The 21,931-nt window shown below is 39.0% G+C and overlaps 1 protein-coding gene across 1 annotated transcript in view; it reads left to right on the top strand.

Annotated features, from left to right (window-relative positions):
* Positions 1 to 21,931, top strand: part of adamtsl3 (ADAMTS-like 3) — a 740,135-nt gene that overhangs the window by 545,129 nt on the left and 173,075 nt on the right. Inside the window, exons 10-13 of the mRNA XM_059952647.1 lie at positions 290 to 401; positions 604 to 742; positions 10,245 to 10,295; positions 21,195 to 21,399. Coding sequence (XP_059808630.1) covers positions 290 to 401; positions 604 to 742; positions 10,245 to 10,295; positions 21,195 to 21,399 — 507 coding nt within the window. The remainder of the gene's footprint in view (positions 1 to 289; positions 402 to 603; positions 743 to 10,244; positions 10,296 to 21,194; positions 21,400 to 21,931) is intronic.

Raw genomic sequence — 21,931 nt, 5'->3', positions numbered from 1 at the left:
TTTTGAAAGATGGCCTATCTGACACTGCAGCACTTCCTCAATGCGATTTCCACTGAAAGGCCTGAAATAAGCAAATTTGGCTAAAATGTCTAATTTCATCAGCTCAATCAGTTAAAAAACAAAAGACGACTTATCCAGTCTAGTAACATTGTAAGTAAGCCCATCCATCTCTAATTTCAAAATACTAACCTGGATGAATCATTGAAGAATTCTCACATTCCCTGAGGTATTTGCTCTTTCTTGGTACTTGACATTGTAAATGAGTGCATTTTCTCCTTTAATTGTTCAGACTCGGTATGTTTCTTCGAGGGACAGCGTCGTCCAATTCATGTTCTATCAGCCCATCAGCCATCAATGGAGAGAGACCGATTTTTATCCATGCACTGTCACTTGTGGAGGAGGTAACACATTATTTTAAAAGAATTCAGTGTATTTTTATCTTTTTGCATGAAGTTGCATCCAAAACACTTCTGTTATCCTGCTTTTTTACTGTAAGTTTATATGGATAGGTGCCCACTGGTTGGCGTGGACCTTGTTGAGTCAAATGCCCTGTTTCTTTGTTGTATAACTCTATTCCCATGTTTTCTTTCTATCTGTTTCCAGGTTACCAGCTTAGTTCTGCCGAGTGTGTGGATATACGCTCTGGCCGAGTTGTTCCTGAGCACTCCTGCAATTACTATCCGGAAAATAAAAAACCCAAGCCCAAGTTACAAGAGTGCAATATGGATGATTGTCCTTCTAGGTGCGTCTGTGCTCAAGGGTAGACATGCCGTGGAAGCGCTGAGTCGTCAGAGGTTTGCTGGCTGCAGGCCGTGACTTTGTAATGTTGATTCTGGGTGCCTGCTGTCAGCCTGTAAAACTTGGTATCAGTACTGAATGCTCATAACTTATGCTCTGTAATGACTTTTATTGGCTGCCAGCAAAGAAATTAACAAATTGTCAGAGGCAATTTTAAATGCAAGAGGTTAGAACAAAGGCTACAGAACAAGTAGGCGAGACGCAGAGTAAGTACTTTTATAACTCTTGAGATAAAGTACAGGAACACAGATGTAAAAATAAATCAAAATGTTGCAAATCCAGGTTAGCATTTATAATGACACAATTTTGTTCCGAGTCCAGGAGACTGGCGCCCACTGTTTAAACCACTAAATCAGATTCTTTTAAAAATGTCTCACCAGAAAATAAAAACTCTGCATGAATACACCATCAGTATAACAGGTTTTGTCATGTTATTGCTAGGCGATGCTCTGTTGATGCTGTTTTCCAGGAATCCCATCTAAACCAGTGCCAATTTAAAACTGGCACAACACAAGCTTCTTGCATTGGAAACATTTCAATGCCAAACTCCTCCTCTTACCCTCAAGCAGAGTGGCAGAGAGTATGAAGGCAAAAAGTTCATGACAAATCTTTATTAAACATAAGCTCAGTTGCAACAGAATTATTGTCCCCATTTCTGGCTACCACACCAGGTGATGCAAAGAAGAATTTAGAGAGGGTGCAGAAGAAATGTTCTAAAATGATTCATTTAATTGTGTGGAAAAAAACTGGAGAAACCAGGGCTGTTGTCCTTAAAATAGAGGAGACTACAAGGCAATCTGATAGAGGTAGTGGAGAATCACACAGAGGAGATAGGGAGACACTGTTCTCTTTGGTGGAGTGGTGAAGAGCAAAGGGAAATAGAGTGAACACAAGTGACAAGCCAACCAGAAGTAACGTGATGAATTTAGTTCGTGTCTGGAATTGATCCACAATAAACAAGAGATTGTGCAGATACTGGAAGTCCAGAGCAACATTCACAAAATGCTGAAGGAACTCAGCCGCACAGGCAGCATCCATTGTTGTTCCGTTCTGTGCCTTGTAGTGCACCGGGCAGCAACCTTGCCATTTCTTTACCATCGTTGTCTTTTTTACAAGGCAGGATGCTAACTGGATGCTCATCCCAGCACAGATGGAAAGAATGCAAGGAGCAGATCGGATTTGAACCCAGGACCACTTGCCCCAAAGTCCAGTGCATATGCCACTACACCACCTGCTGGCAAGGCAGTATCTATGGAGAAAAATAAACAGTTGATTTTTCACAACTGGAAAGGGAGGGTGAAGAATCCAAATCCTGATCCACAATGGTTACTTTCTAGACAGCTGAGTGAAACTTTAATGAACAAAATAAATATCATTGGCCTTTTTGCAATTATGCACAAAAGAACACAATAGCTATTGTGAGTCCATTCCAGATACTAACTACCCATTATGTATGAAAATTCCTCACGTTGTTTCCGTGTTTACCAATGAGGAGAGTAACACTGTTGTGTGTGTTTCTGGGAAATAAACCAGGCTATGTAGAGCATGTGTCAGCGGTGAAACATTTGTAAAACTGAAATGATAGATATGAAAAGCTAGTGAAGAAAAAAGACCACTCTCTGGTAAAAGTGGTAAACCCAGCAGTTTCAATGAAATGAGAGCAGAACTGGTCTAGATTTATACAAATCTAAGTTTGATAAGCAAAACTGTAACTGAGCAATGAGAGGTTTGCTAAGGGAGATGTGGTTGATATGGTATATTTGGGATTCTAAAAAATGTTTAGTTAAGCACCACATAGACCTGTCATCAAGATTGAAAGCTTTTGGAATAAAAGGTGCTGCATCAGCACGGGCACAGAATCAACTAAGAATATCAGTGAATAATTTCTTTTCCTATTTAGAAGGGGAAATATAGAAGGGTTCCATGAGAATGAATGCTTTTCATGATGTATTACTGACCTGTTGAAAGCTGAGGACCCACCACCCCTTTTGCCCTGCCATCCTCATTCACCCATTCCTATATGAACTCTATCCTTGCATCGTTTAGTATTGTGCCTTCCTGTTCACAACTTTTCCTCAATATACAACAAATTACAATTTCCAACATTTCATTTGCCATGAACCTACCCTTTCTATCAGCTTGTCCAAATCTCCTTGAAGTCTTTTGCAACCCTCTTCTCTGTACACTATTTCTCCAAGTGTAATCTCAAAGAATATTGAACAGTACGGGAGAGGATGAGGCCCTATGGCCCACGATGTTGTGCTGAACTAATTAAGCTAATAGTTAATGTTGTGCTGAAGTAATTAAGCTTATAAGGCAGCATCCATAATTAACACCCAACACCCAGGTCATGCCCTGTCTCTTAGCTACCATCAGGGAAGAGGCACCTGGAGCCTGAAGGCACATAAGCAACAATTCAGGAAGAGCTTTTCCCCCTCCACCATCAGATTTCTGAATAAACATTAAACTCATGAACACCACTACTTCTTTTTCTCTTTTTGCACTACTTATTTAATTTATATACATCTATATATACAGTTTTTATTATTATGTATTGCAATGTACTGCCACATAACAACAAATTTCATTACATATGCCAGTGTTATTAAACCTGATTCTGATCTGAAATGATAGAAAATCTGCAGATGCAGGAAATCCAAGCAACACACACACACACACACACACACACACACAAAATGCTGGAGGAACTCAGCAGGCCAGTCAGTCAGCATCGATGGAAAAAAGTAAACAGCCAACGTTTCGGGCCGAGACCCTTCGTTAGGCCTGGAAAAAAAGATGAGGAGTCAGAGTGAGTACTCCTCATCTCTTTTCCGGTCCTGATGAAGTCTCAGCCCGAAACGTCGACTGTACTTTTTTTCCGTACATGCAGCCTGGCCTACTGAGATCCTCCAGCATTTTGTGTCTGCATCTGATCTGATCCTTTAAACCTGCAGATGGTCAATATCCCTCCATTCTCTGCATATTTGTGTCACTTGCAGAATTGGAAATTGTGCCCTGTAATCCAAATCTAAGGCATTAATCTATACTGCGCATAGTGGGCAACCTGGTACCATTGCCTGAGGAGCTCCACAGTGTACTTCCCTCCATTAGGAAAAGCACCCTTTCTTCCCTGCTCTATTTCCTGTTACATCATTAATATTTTCTCCAAGCTGCTACAGCCCTTTTCATTCCATAGGCTTTTATTTTACTGGCAAGCTGATAATGTAGCATTTTGGCAGCTGCCGTGGGTGTATCTTCCAGCACACAAGTGTTGCATTCTGCACATCCAAGGAAAAACTTGAGTGAAAGGCAGATAGGCATTACTGAGATGCGAAGGAAACTTGCTTATGAAGACCACAGGTGTTCTTATCCAAGTCATTAGTATACACAAACAACAAGGACTACAGTGCCAAACCCTGTGGTTCACCACTGTTTACAGACTTCCTGTCAGAAAAAGGAATGTTGTCCATTTCTAGCCAATGTTTTTTGGAGCAAAGAGAAGGAATTTAGAAAGGACATTGAAGAGGTTTACCAAAACGATTGCATAGATGAAGAATTTCAGTCATAGATGGGAGAAGCTGGGGTTTTTCATTTTGACATAGAGAAAGCTGAGAAAGAATAAGATATTTGAAACAGAGTGGGTAGGAAGAAACTACTCCCCTGTTCCCTTTGGCATTGAATGAAATTGATTCATAAAAGAACCAAAAAAGGAGGAATTACAATATGAAATGAATGGTCCAGAATGCACTTTCAGGGTGGTAGTAGAAATAGAATTGATTGTATGTAATAGGGTACTACATAAATAAATGAAAGTAAAGGATAAACTCAATAGATCCTGCAGAAATCCAGAACAACACACACAAAATGCTGAAGGAACTCAGCAGATCAGGCAGCATCTATGGGAGGGAATAAACAGTTGGCGTTTCAGGCCAAGACCCTTCATCAGGGAAGGAAAAGGTTTTCAATTGGACGATAAAAGGGCAGGAAGTGTTGCTGAAGTAATTTTGCTTAGATCTGGTACAGTCTTGAAAGGCCAAATGTTGCCCTCCTGTCCAAGCCTGTCTGTGATTCCACAATACTTTCCTGACTGCCTGAGTGGGATTTGAACCAAAGCCTTGCATTAAATGAACTAAATCCCCAGATCACTGATCCAATCAAGTAAACACAGTATCACAGATACTAATAACATGAAACTCACTTTAGCTAGTTGGTCATTAAGTAACATTGAAACAAAGCTCACTGCCTCCAGTGCACAGATAGTTAAAGTTGCTGTTGGTGTTTCCTTTGCTCTGGTGATACATATTTCTCAGTAATGAATGGACAGCACTTCACCTTCTTCACACTGACAGGAGCTTGTAGTTATAATGAAAGCCAACCTGTTGTCTTTGGAAGTTTGATCCAATCCATCTGGAAATTCTTGCTCAGAAGTGTGAATCAGATTTAACTCGCACATCAAAAGCAAAATAAAGAGGGGAAGAGATAAAAGAGAGAATCAAAAAGAAACAAACTGTATTTCATCGTAAAAGTCATACTTTTATGGCGAGGAAGCTTCTTTGGCAGAGATTATGACTATGACATACTACTGTTACATCTTCAAGAGGTGATGCCTGAAGAAGGCAGCATTCAACATTAAAGACCCTTACCACCTGGGACATGACCTCATCTCATTATTACCATTGCGAATGAGCTGCAGCAGCCTGAAGATGCACACTCAACACTTCAGGAGTGTCTTTTTCCCCTCCATCATCAGATTTCTAAACGCTCCGTGAATCCATTATTCATTTTTTGCACAACTTATTTATTTTGTAATTTCTAGTAATTTTGCAGCAAAACAACAAATTTCATGTCATATAAGATGGTAATTATATAACTAATCACTTAATGACATAATTAGTGGGTAAATACCTCAACTACATAGACTGCATTTACTCTGGTGTTCAGATATTGAAGAGGAACAAGATAAATCTGAAACAAGAGAAAATCTGATAGATGCTGGAAGTCCAAGCAACACACACAAAATGCTGGAGGAACTCAACAGGCCAGGTAGCATCTATGGAAAAAAAAGTACAGTCAACATTTCGGGCTGAGACCCAACTGACTGCAATTTTGGGATTTAACTGTGCAAACTGAGATCTCATCATTTGTACTGAGAATTCCCTGTGTATAGTGTAGGTCCTCTGGGAATTTATGAAATTGTGAGATTTAATTTCAGATGCACTTAGTGACAGAACTTCAGAGCGAAATCTGGGTTATGGGCAGCCAAGAGCCCTATAGCCCAAAGCCACGTAGCACACTCAATACTTAGATCTGCACATGCGATCAGCCGCAGTGAGTCGTGTATAAGATCACATGGTCACTCGCTGCAGTAAATCCTTGCCACTATTTCAGGACAAACTTTTGCTTGTGGATTCCAAGGAGACAAAACTAGTATTAACTTTTGAGTTACGAAAAGAACTAAAGATGACAGAATGTGTCCAATTTTAAGAGAAAGCCTATCGAGATGCATACAATATTTAATGGTACCAGAGAGATAAAGTAGTTCAATTGAATCACCAGAATATCAGAATCACATTTATTGTTACTGTATTATATGATGTGGAACTTGTTTTGTGGCAGGAGTACAATGCAAAGACATAATATTACCATAAATTACAATATAATTAAATAGTGAATAAAAAGCACAGCAAGGTCATTGTGTCTGTTCACAACTCCTTATTGATCAAATAAACGTATGTATGCAGAAGATGTCTTTAACTGGTGTATTCACATTGCAGCGAGAAGGGGAGAGAGAGAGAGAGAAATGTCCATGCATAGTCAACATACCAATGTGCATGCATAGAGTAGATAGATAGAGATAGATAGATAGATACTTTATTCATCCCCAAGGGGAAATTCAACATATTTCCAGTGTTCCATACACTTATTGTAGCAAAACTAATTACATACAGTATTTAACTCAGTATAAATATGATGCATCTAAAATCACCCTCCCAAAAAGCATTAATAAATAGCTTTTAAAAAGTAGTCATTATCTAAAAGAAATAAATCCATACATTACACTTAGATTAACACAACATGAAGCTGTCTATGTACAAAGCTTTCAATTTTGCTTTCACAACTCATATTCCAAATAAACATGCTTTCACAATAACAGTACATGGCTAAACTTCACAGTTCTAAAGATTCAGTCTTTTGGGGTAGTGTTCTGTTTCTTTCAAGATAGTGCCTCTGGACCTATGGACTGGCATTAGGTTTGGCAGGTGTCTGATCAATGATAACGTTCTTGATGCACCTCTGGGCAAGTGGAGTGGCATCAGGTTTTGTAGGTGTCTTGTCTAAGACAATGTTCTCCATTGCTAGTGTCATGTTACTGTCAGTGACATGTGGGGGGTAAGTCCGGTGGCTGTAGTGTGAATGGCTTATTGAATGCATTCAACTCAGGTGTGTTCTTTGGTTGAGCATTCAGTATCTGGTCCATGACACATCTCCATGTATAATCTCCAACATCCACTGTGTACATCAGTGGTCTAGTTCTTGTAGATATCCTACCGTGTGTCCACTTCTCTTCTCAGTAATCATGTGCAAGGGCTTCCTGTCTAACCTTGAAGCTCCTTGCTGATTCACTTGGCTGAACTGTGGCTGATTCACTTGGCTGAACTGTTTATTCTGAATGTACCTCCATAGGTTTCAGAGATCTTTGTGAGATCTCAGATTTCTGCTCATGGACAGCATTGCAGATGTTTGATTTGTTGTCGCGTGAACAGAGTTCCGATACACAGAAAGGAAGTTGTCCACTTGTGCTGTAGAGAAATGTCCTTCTTGTCCATAGCTGTAATGGACGTGTTGAATGTTTAGATAAACCTTTCAGCTAATCTGTTCGTTGCTGGATGGTCAGAAGCTGGCTTGAAATGTCTGATGCCATTTTTCTTCATGAATAGTTGGAATCCTTCTGAAGTGTGTTGTTGTCTGTTCCACTCACAATTTGTTCTGATAAGCCATTTCTAACAGAGATGGTCCTCAGGGCAGAGACAGTCTTTGCTGAGGTAGTTGACTTCATTGGTATAACCTCTGGTTACTTCGAACGAACATCCACAGCAATCAAAAACATGGAGTCCATGATGGCCTAGCGAAGTCAACTCATTGCCATGGTGATGATGGCCACTCCTGCGGGTGTGACAGTACCTGTGGGGTGCATTTTGAACCTTTCAGCATCCTTTCTCAAACACCTTCTCAGTAGCATTAAGCAGCGGTGGTTAGTACTACCATTTGGGCTGCAGTTGCCTGGTGATGCCACCTTGAGAGCTTTGATTGAGTCTAGTTGAGCCAGTCTAGTTGGATTTTTCTCAACCATTCATGTCCAAAAAGTGCTGGCCCTCTTCTTTTCAATAAGGAAAGCTCTAACTGCTGTGTTTGGCCTCCATACATCACATTCACTTTCAGTTTGTCTTTGGAACACTCTTTTTCACTTGTGTAGGACTTTGGCATCTGTGAGGTCTTCTCTAATGGTAGCTTAGAAAACAGCTACCATTAGTCAGCCTCTGAAATTTTTGACAAAGCTGATTCTGTATCCAGCTGCGTTTTCAGTTTTACTCCAGGCACATCTATAGTGGTCCAGATGAATTTGTGATCTGCCTCAGTAATACTATGCAGTTCTACACATGACAGCTCAACTTCGTCAGACTCTGTGTTTTCTGATTCTGTTTTACTTTCAATAGCTCTATGTATTTGCTTAGTTTTGTGTGTGAAACTCTTCACTCGGTGTGGTTTCTCTCTTTGGTTGTGCTTTTTGTCCATATTGCACACTTTCTCTGTGTGACCTTGTATGTGACACTTCCTGCAAACTTTTTCTTTGAAGCAACAGTCATTTGCAACATGGGTCAATTTGCCACATCGATAACATTTTTGGCTTTTTGTACCATTCAGGGACGTATTGTGCATTTCACATTCTGAACCCTTTCTCTGTAGTTCTGCTGCGTCCTTTGCTGCAGTCTCTAATGATATTGCAATGGTCAATGCCCTTTCTAAGGCTTGGTCTCTTAATGCCAGTAGTCTCTTTGGAGTGCTTTGACTGTGCATGCCATGTACAAGCCTGTCCCTTAATGCATTAAAGTTTAATCTCTAAAGTTACAGCACTGGGAAAGTTTGTGCAGTTCTGCAATGTATTCAGAAATGCTTTCATCCTTTGACTGCTTCCTTTTGTAAAATCTAAATTTTTCAGCTATTATCAACAATTTAGGCTCAAGTGATTTGGTAAAATTGTAACAATTTCATCGAACATCTTGCTTGCTGGCTTTTCAGGAGTTACTAATTTGTGTACGAGACTGTACGTTCCAGCACACATTATGTTAAGAAGCGAGAGGGCTTTCTTTTGCCCCTCCACATTGTTTGGGTACAGTTCTATCTTTTCGATATATGACTCCCAGCCTTCAACAGTGTTATAAAATTCATCAGCTTTCCTGACTGGAAACCATTGCCATGTTATTTTCACTTTAAGTTTTCTAGTTGTGTCTTTCACTGTGTACTATGACGACAGTTATTCATTTGTCCCTTTGTTAGTGTCCGTGATGGCTTTCATACTTTTTAACTTTCGCAGTTTTGTCCCCTAACTGTCGGCGATATTGGTGATATTCTTTGGCATTCAGGTTCATACCTGTTGCCAATTTGTTGTGTCTGTACACAGCTACATATCGATTAAATAAAAGCACACATGTGGGAGATGGCTTTAACTGGTGTATTCACATTGCAGCGAGAGAGAGACCAATGTGCATGCATAGACAACAGATCAATGTGCATGCACTGACGATAGATGAATATGCATGTTTAGGGGAGTCATTGGTTTAAAAGAATTAGATCCATTGTAGTGTTTATGGGACCATGCAGAAATCTAATGCAGAGGGGCAAAAGCTTTCTCTGAATCATTGAGTGTGAGTCTTCAGGCTCCTGTACTTCTTCCCTGATGTTAGTAACGAGAAGAGGGTCATAAAAAGAAAATTCCTAATGGTGTGTTAATATTTAGAATGGATTCTTGCACAGCAAAGTGGAACTTGGTTATCATTTATGAATTAATTATATACCATGTGATATGGGTACAATTTCAGTTTCTGGATGGAGCATTTAATTTCCATATAGATTGATATATATTCAAAAATGTTACACATTTCCCTTATGGTCAAGCTTCTAATCTTAACAACACAATAGGGAAATACCCCTCTTCTTTGTCCTACTTGCTGATATCACCACCCCTACTGTAGTGAATATTTATCTCAACATGTGTGGCATGTATTATATTCTAATAGCATGCAAAACATTTCATACAGTATGCACACCGTGAACAAATACATTAAAACTTGGTGAAAAATTAATACTTAAAAGTTTTGTAAGTGTATGTGTATATGCATGTACAGTACTTCACTATTTTATCTAAACTAGCTTTTTCTCTCCTGCAGTGATGGCTTCAAGCAACTTGCAATTTATGATCATTTTCAACCACTTCCACGGTATGCATAACTTGATAGTTTGGACTGAGGTAACACAGAAAATATTGCATTAACCTCTGTCAAACATTATGTAGCTATAATGTGATTCTCAATAGCAGTTTACAAAGCTATTTAATCTTTAGATTTAAAGCAACCATAAACTTGATTTTACATTGTTGTTATCAGATCATATTTTGTAGGCAAGTTTCTTTCTCTATTAAGATGTTTATTTCTTATAAATTCTAGGCAGTGTTATTTGTTTGCAGTAAATCAATTCAGTAATGTAGTATTTTTTTCCCAATTACTTCCCTTCTTGCTTTCCCAACTTCATAGGATGACAAACCAAAGTGGTCAAGGTGGGTAAATTACAAGGTTTCTTAAAACTCCTCTGACTATGACAAAGTGGAGTCAGGCTATCTGATCTTCTTCTCCCTCTTGCTGTCGTAGACCTGTCATCATAGTTAAGGTTTCTTGATAGTTTGACAGTTTCCTCATTTGTTAGACAGGCCTTGATCTTGTTTAACACACGCAAAATGCTGGGTGATTCAACAGGTCAAGTAGCATCTGTGAAAATTAATAAACTGTCGATGCTTCGGGCCAAGACACTTCATCAGGACTAGAAAGGAAGGAGAAAGATGCCAGAATAAAAAGGTGGGGGTAGGAGAAGGAGGACCAGCTAGTTAGAAGGTGATAGGTGAAGCCAAATGGGTGGGAAAGATAAAGGGCTGGAGAAGAAGGAATCTGATAAGAGAGTGGACTATGGGAGAAAGGGAAGAAGGAGGGGCACTGGATAGAGCTGATAGGCAGGTGAGAAGAGGTAAAAGGCCAAAGTGGGGACTAGAAGAAGAGGGAAGGCAGAGGGGAAAAGAAAAAAAATAGTAAAAAAAAATACTGGAAAGGGACATTGATGTTCATGCAAACAAGTTGGAGGCTTCCTAGACAAAATATGAGGTGTTCTTCCTCCAACCTGAGAGTGGCCTCATCGTGGCAGAAGAGGAGGCTATGGACTGACATATCAAAACAGGAATGGGTATAGGAATTAAAATGGTTGGCCACCGGGAAATTCCTCTTTGGCAGATTGAGCAGAGGAGCTCAACAAAGCAGTTCCTCAATTTACATTGGGCCTCGCCAATGTAGAGGAGGCTGCATCAGGAGCACTGAATACAATAGACGACCCCAATAGAGTTAATCCTGTTCTTTGGCAGCTTCTATGAGAAAAGACTTGTATTTAGCAAATGTCTTTTATTGGTTCTCTCTTGATCTAGGCACATTCAATTTACAAATTTTCACTCTAATGATCTTCTGGGTACAACTTCAATGTACAAAACTATATCTTTGCTATAAGGAATAACATGCTCCTCCCTCATTATTTTGATATTTCCATAATGCATTTTGGCCAGTCTTTTCAACTTATACTTGACAAAATGTTTTCCAGGAATTCATTCCTGTGGTGTTAATGTCGAGCCAATTTGGCATTGTTTGGTATGTCTCACCATTACATTGTAAGAAATGGAACATCAAATCTGACACAGCAGGCTCCAAAAAACAGTAATTGCATGCTCCTGTTGACCCTCCATAATTTTTATCAGTGCATTATAGAAAGCATCCAATCCTGGATGCATCAAAACTAGGTATGGAAACCTCTCTGCCCAAGTTCATAAGAAGTTGCAGCTCAATTCATCATGAAAACTAGCTTTCCCTCTAATGACTCTGACTATACTTGTTGTGCCTCAGAAAAGCAGCCAGCATAATTGAAGACCCCTTTCACCCGGGACATTCTCACCTCTCCCCCTTTGCATTAGCAGAAAATACAAAAAACTGGAAAACATGCAGCACCAGCTTCTGTACCATTGTATTAAGACTCTTGAACAGACCTCTTGTACATTGAAAATGAACTCTTGACCTCACAATCTCACTTGTCATAGCCCTTACACCTTATCATCTATCTGCACTTCAGTTTCTCTGTAAGTGTAACACTATATTCAGCTTTCTGTAATTGCTTCTCCCTTAAGCTCCCTCAAAGTATTTATGTATTGAAATGTATAGATGACTTGCAAAACTCAGTTTCTCACTGTATCTTGGTACATGTGGCAATAATAAACCAACACTAGTACAAATCAACGCAGGTAATTTATTTCAGTGAAATTGATAGATTCTGTCTCAGACACTGGGAATAACGATTCTGCTTTTATCCTCCTTTACATCAACCGGAAAGAGCAGACAGTGAATCCTTTTAACATTTCATTTGGAAAATGTCACCACAGAATGTGCAGTATTTCCCCCAGAACCTCACTGAAACATCTGCTCACCAGTCTTGAGCATGAGGACTGAGTTGCTACTAGGATTTGAACGAGACTTCTGGCAGGTACATTTCCAGTTGCGTAAATGGAATGAACTAGATTTCCCTTCAGATGTTACTCCGAGTAAAACCTCTCAGACTCTGTGGCATTATCTTCACCATCATAGAAGCTCAATTTAGTTATATGTTTGTCTCCTATAATGAAGGTAACTGAGCAATTTGGTAAACAGCTGATAGGAAAATGAGCAATGGAATTGATCCATTGAGTATGTCTGCAAGAAAATGAACCTCAGGGTTGTATATGTTGACATTAATGTCTTTTGATAATAAATTTATTTGAACTTTAAACCATTAATGCTATGCTCATAGAGAACAAAATTTAAGTGTAAAAATTTGAAATTTAAAATCCTTGTTAGTATTATCCTTCCACTAGGTCTTATAACAAAGCACAATAAACTCAGAGTGGATCTATTCAGTAGCACATTTATTATTTGCAAGGGGAAGTTCGCCTTCACTCCTTACTATGGATGGCAGGTAGCTTGCAAATTACAGCTTACAAAGTTGGTTTTTATGTAGCTCAGTGGTTATCAGTTCGAGCTGACTCTGTCCTCCCACATAGTAGCTGCAGACTGGTCTTTTATCCATTCAAGATCACACAATGTACCAATCCCTCCATTAGTTACCTTCCCCTGGTTAAACAATTAACAAAACGTTACATGCCTTCAGTCGCATTTACTCTTAGCATATAGCAAAGCACTCTGGGATTATACCGATTCCATTTTGCACATTACTAAATTATAAATATATAAAGATCACAAAGCTTTGAATTTATTTCCACAGTATATTTAACATTATGAATTTGAACATAACTTTTGGCCAAGTTGCTATGGTGAATGATGACCAAAACCATAAAGATATAATATCCAGATTGATACAGGTGTAGAAAGTTGCTCAAATTACATGTGATTTCACCAACCACTGATGGATAATTATACTCGGGCATTTCAGCACTCTGTGAGTTTCATGTTGCTGGTGATAAGGCACAGGGACAAATCTCTTTTATGAAGATTTCAACAATGTTATCAGACTGTTCTCATAATGACTTATTAAATTGTTTATTCAGAAAATTGAGGTGTTTTGGTCTTGGCTATAAATGTATCCCAGAAATTAGCTACGCTGGATTGACCTTTATCATCATAGAAACACAGAAAACCTACAGCACAATACAGGCCCTTCGGTCCACAAAGTTGTGCCGAACATGTCCCTACCTTAGAAATTACTAGGCTTACCTACAGCCCTCCATTTTACTAAGCTCCACGTACGTATCTTAAAGAGTCTTAAAAGATCCTATTGTAACCATGTTAAGGTATTTAATGGCATATGTTCGATATTGCAACAATGAATACACTTAACTAGCTATTGTGAAGTCACAGAAACTAATAAATACATGTCTTTGAGGCAATGATTATGCGACGGTTCCCATTGCAAACAGGAAGACTTGAACACTGTTTTCACTGATCTTTGAAAAGTTTAAAGTAAATTCAAAGGTAATTCATGATCAATGTACACTGCCTTGAGATTCATTTTCTTTCAGGCATTCACAGTAGAACACAGAAATACAATAAAACCAATGAAAAAGCTATACACAAACTACATGGGGTGCCACAGTAGCAAAGCAGTTAGCGTGACAGCGTTACAGGTTGGGGCGTTGGAGTTCGTACTTCAATTCCAGAGGCATTTGTAAGGAATTTCTATGTCTCCTCATTGGTTTCCTTCAGATGCTCTGGTTTCCTCCCACAGTCCAAATGCATACTGATTAGCAGGTGAATGGTAATTGTAAATAGTCCAGTGATTCGGCTAGGGTTAAGTAGGTGGTTGGAGGGCAGCACAGCCCATTGGGTGGGAAGAGCCTGTTCCACACTGTGTCCCTATATAATTAGATAGATAGATAAAACAAAGAGTGGTGAACATCTGATTTGCAAAAAAGACAATCTGTGCAAATGCAAAAAATAAATAAACAAACAAACACATAGATAAATAAATAAATACTTGATTAATTAATAAACATGGAGGACTTCAGTTGTCCTTGAAAGCGAGATCATAGGTTCTGGAATTAGTTTATACTTGAAGTGAAGTTAGCTATGCTGGTTCAGGAGCCTAATTTTTGAAGGGTTATAACTGTTCCTGAACTTGGTGGTTTGGGACCTAAGGCTCCTGTATCTCCTCAATGGCAGCAGCAAGAAAAGAGCATGGCCTAGATGGTGGAGGTCCTTGTAAATGGATGCTGCTTTCTTGTGGTATTGCTCCTTGTAGATGAGCTCAGTGGTGGGCAGGGCTTTTCCTGGGGTGGACTGCACTGTGTCTGCCTCTTTTTGGAGGCTTTTCTGTTCCTGGGCATTGCTGCCTCAAATGACCTCAAATAGAAAATGTTCTTGTTTCATCCAGATATATATCAGGCAATACATGAGTTAATTGTGGCACATGCTGCGGACAGGGATGTGGATAGGGACTGGAAGTGCAATTCAGTTTATGTGCCAATGAGTTCCAGAATGAAATTGTTGAAGAGGTGATTATAGCATCTATATGCTCTTTAGCAAGAGAGATGGCAGCACTAGAGTTTGAATTAATAAATCTATCCATTTAACGTCAGTAGATTTAGATATACAGTATGTTTCCTTCCCCTATAAGATATGAGTAAGGGAACATTTGCATGCTCTTTTAATATACAATATATTAATTGTTTAATTATATCCAGGTTAAAATATTGCTTTGACCAAGATTTTTTTACAGAGTTTACTGAAACTTATTTTTTGCTTTTCACAACGAATGTACAATACATTGCTGTTGTCGTTAACAAAAGTGAGAAAATCTTCAGATGCTGAAAGTCCAAGCAACACACACAAATGCTGGAGGAACTCAGCAGGCCAGGCAGCATCTATGGAACAGAGTAAATAGCCAACATTTCAGGCTGAGACCCTTCAGCAGGTCCACAGATGCTGCCTGGCCTGCTGAGTTCCTCCAGCAGTTTGTGTGTGTTGACTGTTTACATTAACAATTTGTTCTCTATTTAGATTTTTCATTTGTGGTCCAATTCAATGTGGCAGCCTTGCTCAATAAACTCTCATGCCTGATTGCAAGGTGGTGACAGCAGGAAATCAAAATGATTTCAAACCCTTTTGGCTCTACTGGCAGTTCACTTTCACTTGTTTGTGATTTGACTTTTAGCAACCATTCTTAATTTCTTCTCACTTTACTGATTCAGTAATTGTTTAATTTGCTGTGAATTTGTCTCTGAATGAATTGCACTTGTTTCCACTTTGAATTCTCATTGTGCCATATCCTTCATGAACATTTGCAAAGTGTATTACTAACACTTTGCCCAAGGCAGAGACACTTCCAATTTTATTTGTATTTTGTATTTTGCAGCTGTTTTTAATGTTAATGATTTCACCAATCCATCACAAATAGTGCAGAGTCAATACTATTTATCGTGCAAATATTTTTGAGATCATTTAATGTGCAAGCAAGTCATGTGTTTTCAGCACCCAGCTCCATGCTGTGTTAAAGAGGTGTTGATCACAAAGAATCTGTCATTGATATATGAGGTTTAGTCACTGGGTGCAGCAGAAAATGAATCAGGATTGCCATTCATCAAAGTAGTTACAGTACATGTATTCAGGGTTGGATTATTATCTTCACTACTTCTTTGTTCAGCATTCCTTAACTTATTAAATTAATAACCATGGATGCCTAATCTTATCATCCAAAAAAGAAACAATTCTTTATAAATGAGGCAATCTCAGCTAAAAGCAAATCTTAGGTAATCTAGGTTAATTACCATTGTAAGCTTTGAAAGAATTGTGCCCTACTGATTTTAGCAGAAGAAGCGAAATATTTATTTTTGCTTATATTATCTGCAGTATTTCCTATTTCCTCAATGGCAGAGAGCCAAGGTAGATTCATTCTAATAAAGTCTCCAATCCTGTTTGAATTGGATTGATCTACCACACATTACAGGTTCTTGAGACAAATATTTATGTTTTTATAATCTGCTATTTTCAACTAAAATATCTGCACAAGTTACTAAAACATTCAGATCTGTTTCATGCTTGTTTTTACTGCGTCATTGAGTAAAAATTGTGTAAATAGTTACTGGGCTATTAATTTGTATCATTTAGATAGTGAGTCCAAATTGTAATTAAATATACCACTTATCTGGTGGAATTCATTCTGCTAGTTAGTGCAGATAAATGTATTTAATAACCAGATTTATGATTATTAAGGAAATAATTGTGAAATATTATATTAAATTACGAGCTGACAGTCATAACGTACATAACAGAATAGGAAAGAATTAGCAACATAAAGCAAGATTTTTTTGAAATTAAAAAAGGCTGTATTGAGTTAGGAAATTACATCATACTGGAATGCACATTCTTATCCAGTTTCAATCTGTGCATTTAAAATAGGGGTGTTAACTCATGTATTTTACAAAGAGGAATGTATTTGGAGATATTTTTGTCCTTGCAGGTATGGTCTCCAGTGTAAATTGGTGGAGTGTAAGTTTTCTCATAAAGAAAAATTAATGAATTGCTTTGATTAAAGCTCCTTCCATGATTTCAGGATTACACAACCAATAAAGTATCAGTTTGAAGTTTAGTCATTCAATCCAGGAAATATGGCAGCAAAATTTTATTTAGCTCAGTCTGAATAACAGCAGTCTAGCCATTGACCAGCTAGTTTTCTTTTAGGTTTAACATGGGTGAAATAATATTGCAGTGAAGTTGTGGGACAAGAGTTCAGAGATATGTATTCAAATCCCATCATTGCATCTGGGGAATTAAATGAATTAAGTAAATCTAGAATTTATGCCGATCTCAGTAATTAAGCTCTTGGGTTTTCGTAAGTACTAATGTAATTCACTCATCATTTTATGGAGGAGAATATTCGCCAACCTTGCCGAGTCTAGACTAAATGGGACTCCTGACCCACCAAAGTAGTGCAAAAAAGCCCAACAGGTCAAGAAGCTTCTGTGAGAAAGAAAAAGAAGTAATATTTCAACTCAAAGGCTGTTTCTTTCAGCATAGATGCTAACTGACTGCTTAAGTTTCCTGCATAATTACTGATTTCCATTGTTTGCAATTTATTGACTTTCAGTCCAGAAATGTAGTTATTCCTTAGCTCTCACTTGGGGATGGGCAATAAATAGCAACATTTTCAAGCTTGCACATGTAAGCTCGTCCGAGTCTCCACCCAGCTAACAAGAGTCATCTGTCACTCGCTTTCAACTCATCACCTACAGCCTATTTAAACCCATCCACAATCATTGTTCACTCATACAAGCCAGTCACCCTCAACTGTTGCTCCCCGCCTTCGGTTAACTCATTCCCTGTGGGTTTAGCATCTGTTCTCTCTTGCTTTGTAGCCCTTCATAGCCTGTAATTTTGCAGTTGATTATTAAAGTTATTGCTCACCTACTAAATCATTTCCGCCGCTCTGTGTTTGCATTAAGCCTCTTCTACATTTCCTGACATAGAATTAAAATAAAATCAGGAGGCAAAACAGCACAGCCAGCCAGCAGGGGAAAACATCCAATCTACTGAAACAAAAATCACTAAAAATACCATTTGCAACTGGGCTGAATTCTGCAGCGAGCCAGGTAGGACAGGTATTGTAGAGCAATAGTAGTACTGCCTTGAATAGCTTGCACAGGGATATGATTATGTTAATTTTCCTTGACTGTGAAGTAAAGATTCCAGATGTTCATTGGCATCCCAAATAATGGCTAAACAGGAAATGAACAAGAAACCTTCTGAACAGTGGCAGACATGATCAGATGGGAGCTGAAACTCAGACCATATGTGTTGCAAAGCTGTTGTTCAGCAGGCCACTTTGAAACAGCGTTGCTCTCAGAATCATCAATTGTAGGATTTCAAGTTTTTCCTGATCACTGTTTGCTGACTTTTCACTTTGCGGTATTAATAGAAATCGGAATTAACAATGCACTTGACAATGAATTTGTGAAGTCACGACTTGCAGGAGTGATGCCTCTCTCTCCCTTGTTGGTGACAGAAAGAGAGCTTGCGACATTCCGAACTGCTAGGATGAACAGGATATTTTGATGGACTGTATATCGTGGTCTCTTTGAGGGCTTTGCTATTGCTTGCATGGTGTGTGAGGGGGACTATTTTCTGCTGGAACAAGTAGGGGGAGAGGGAAGTTTGATGCTTTGCTGATACTTGTGTATGGGAGTGGAGCTTGGGGTGCCAGCATTTTTCTGTCATTCATTCTTTGTCTTCTGTTTCATGGATTTCTGTGAAGAGTAAGAACTTCAGGTTGTAAAACGTAAACATTCTCTGATATTAAATGGAACCATTGAACCATTTCAAGGTGATTTCAACATTGCAGGAAAGAAGGTCAAGAATGGGAAGTATATTTTTGGTTTCTTATGTTTCATTGTCTATTTTTAGAACATTAAAAGATAGGAAACAAGAGTAGTAGACTGAATAAAGGATTGATCATTCACAACTGGAGATTAGAATAAGTTTCTTCATTCAATAATTGCTGCATCCATGGAATTGTCCACTCAAAAAATATTGTGGAAGCTCAATTACTGAGTGTATTCTAATATGAATTGTTAGATTGAGGGAAGTCAGAGGGTATGGGGTTAGTGCAAGAAAGAGGAGCCATGACCTAAGTGAGCGGTGAAGCAAGCCTACTCCTGCATCAACAACTTGTACATGTATGGTTTTGCACTTTGTCTTAAGTACTTAATTGCTGTTTCCCGAACATTACTGTGTGTGTATTGGTTCTTGCGTGCACATTAATAGTAACGATGAGTGGTCTTCAAAATTATTTCATTGTATGTAAAGTGCTGTGCATGGAGATGTGGTCAATGAAATTTGACGGCTTTAGGAGGAGCAAGTGTGTGTGACGATATTACAGGGCGTAAATGTGCAATTACGGCTGTGGCCTCAAATTAGATGTAGTTTTAATGGCATGTTTGCAGATCAGTTCCCCAAACCAACACAGCCCTCTTGCATGTGTCCCCTGCTTTGAAATATTAATCTAAAGGTTAACCTCCAGGTTGAGTCGGTGGTAAAGAAGGCGAATACAATGTTGGCATTCATTTCTAGAGGTACAGAATATAAGAGCAGGGGTGTGATGTTGAGGTTCTATAAAGCACTCGTGGGACCACACGGTGTATTGTGTGCAGTTTTGGGCTCTTTATTTTAGAAAGGATATACTGACATTGGAGAGGGTTTAGAGAAAATTCATGAGAATGATTCCAGGAATGAAAGGGTTATTGTATGATGAATGTCTGGCAGCTCGTGGGCTGTATTCCCTGGAGTTCATGAGAATGGGGGGGGAGTGGTGGATCTCATAGAAACATTCCAAATGTTAAAAGGCCTGAACAGATTAGATATGGCAAAGTTGTTTCCCATGGTAGGGGAGTCTAGGTCAAGAGGGCACGACTTCAGGATTGAAGGATATCCATTTAGAACAGAGATGTGTAAAATTACTTTAGTCAGAGGGTGGTAAATCTGTGGAATTTCTTGCCACGTGCAGCTGTGGAGACTAAGTTATTGGATACATTTAAGGCAGAGATAGATAGATTCTTGATTAGCCAGGGCATCAAAAGGTATGGGGAGAAGGCAGGGGAGTGGGGATGACTGGAAGAATTGGATCAGCCCATGATTGAATGATGGAGCAGACTCGATGGGCCAAATGGCCTACTTCTGCTCTTATATCTTATGGTCTTATAAAAGGTGTTTCGTTAAAGAGCAAATTTGGGATTTTCTGAGAAAAAGTTGGGAACCTGATTTGTGGATCTGCTTGAAAGGTTGCACTGCAGCTATTTGCGTTGGTTCATGAAGGAGCAGCTCAGGCTTTACTTCATGCAAGGTGGTGCCTGCAGCAGCATCTTGGAAATTTAGGCAGGATGTTTAAAAAATAGGTAAATTCTATGTGGGTCTCAAGACTCCTGGGACAGAGAAGGTATGACCAATCCCTGATACGTCTCCACCTTGACAAAAACACAATCACTGAACAAACCTGAAGCTAAAAAGCAACTTTCCTGAGATGGTTGATAACTGAAGCAGTACAATGGTGTAGCTAGTAGAACTGTTATTCACAGCTGCACCGACTGAGGTCCAACCCTGACTTACAGTGCTGCTGTGTGGATTTAGCAGGTTCTCCCACGTGCCAAAGACGTGGGTTGGTAGAATAATTGGAGACAATAAATTGTACCTAGTCTAACAGTAAATAATAAAATTTGGTACCTGTTGATGAGAATGTGGGGAGAAATTTTTTTAAAATAGGCTATATATAGAGTTTGTGTTAGTGGGTGGTTGATAATCCATCTGGTGTGCCGAAAAGACTTTTTCTGACTCTGCTGAGTCAGAATCTAATTAGCTTTGCAGCTACTTCACTGAAATCTTCGCAAATACTATTCACCTCATGTCAGTTGTGCGACGGTGCGGTCATTCATGAAGCACAATTGAATTCAGGTTGTTGCCGGTTTGTGGATGTTGTTTTGCTTGCTGGTGTCACTCCCAATGACAATGGAGATGTCCTGCTTGTTCTCATTATGCTTACCAGACCGTGTTTTATTTTGCCAGCTGGGAGAGCAGCCCTTGGACAGCGTGTTCGGTTTTCTGTGGAGGTGGAATACAAACACGAAGTGTCCCTTGCATTGAAGAGAACATGTATGGTGAAATCATCCCTGTGGAAGAATGGAAGTGCATGTACGCCTTTAAACCTCCAGTCATTCAAAGCTGCAACCTTTTCGACTGCCCTAAGTGGATTGCCATGGAATGGTCACCAGTAAGATCATCTTTATTTTAGGAGCGGTTCTGATGGTAAACTGGTCCTCATAAAAACTGTTTAAAGTCCCAGAATTTCTAATTACATTATTTAAGCTCCACCTATAGCCTATTTGGACACCAAATTTCCTTCATATTGTAACACCCTAAATAAACTATTGAAACTATTGTGTGCAATCGCCAATCAGCTTAATCTGGAATATCATGCTTTTGCCTACATTTTCCATCTCTCGTAGCACTCACCAGGAAATATGATGTTTCAGCAGAACTTTGCATTCTCCTGGATAAAAAGTGGCTAAAAACTCTATGATGTCAACAGTTCAGTGAATGCACAACTCATCTGTAGTGATGCTTTCAAGGATCCAATCTTACTAACTCATGGAACAATTAGGTTTCACTTCCTCTGAAAGCATGCCAAGTTAAATAAATAATACAAAATATTTTCCCAAGCTACGTTTTCTGAAATATTTATTTTTATAGGGTTAATGAAACGAGAACAAACTTGAGAGAAGGCTACTGTTACTTAGCTTGTT

This window comes from Hypanus sabinus, chromosome 28 (assembly GCF_030144855.1).
Source record: "Hypanus sabinus isolate sHypSab1 chromosome 28, sHypSab1.hap1, whole genome shotgun sequence".
NCBI classification, from domain to species: domain Eukaryota; kingdom Metazoa; phylum Chordata; class Chondrichthyes; order Myliobatiformes; family Dasyatidae; genus Hypanus; species Hypanus sabinus.
Note: the sequence above shows the minus strand (reverse complement) of the source record. Positions and strands in the feature narration are given on the sequence as shown.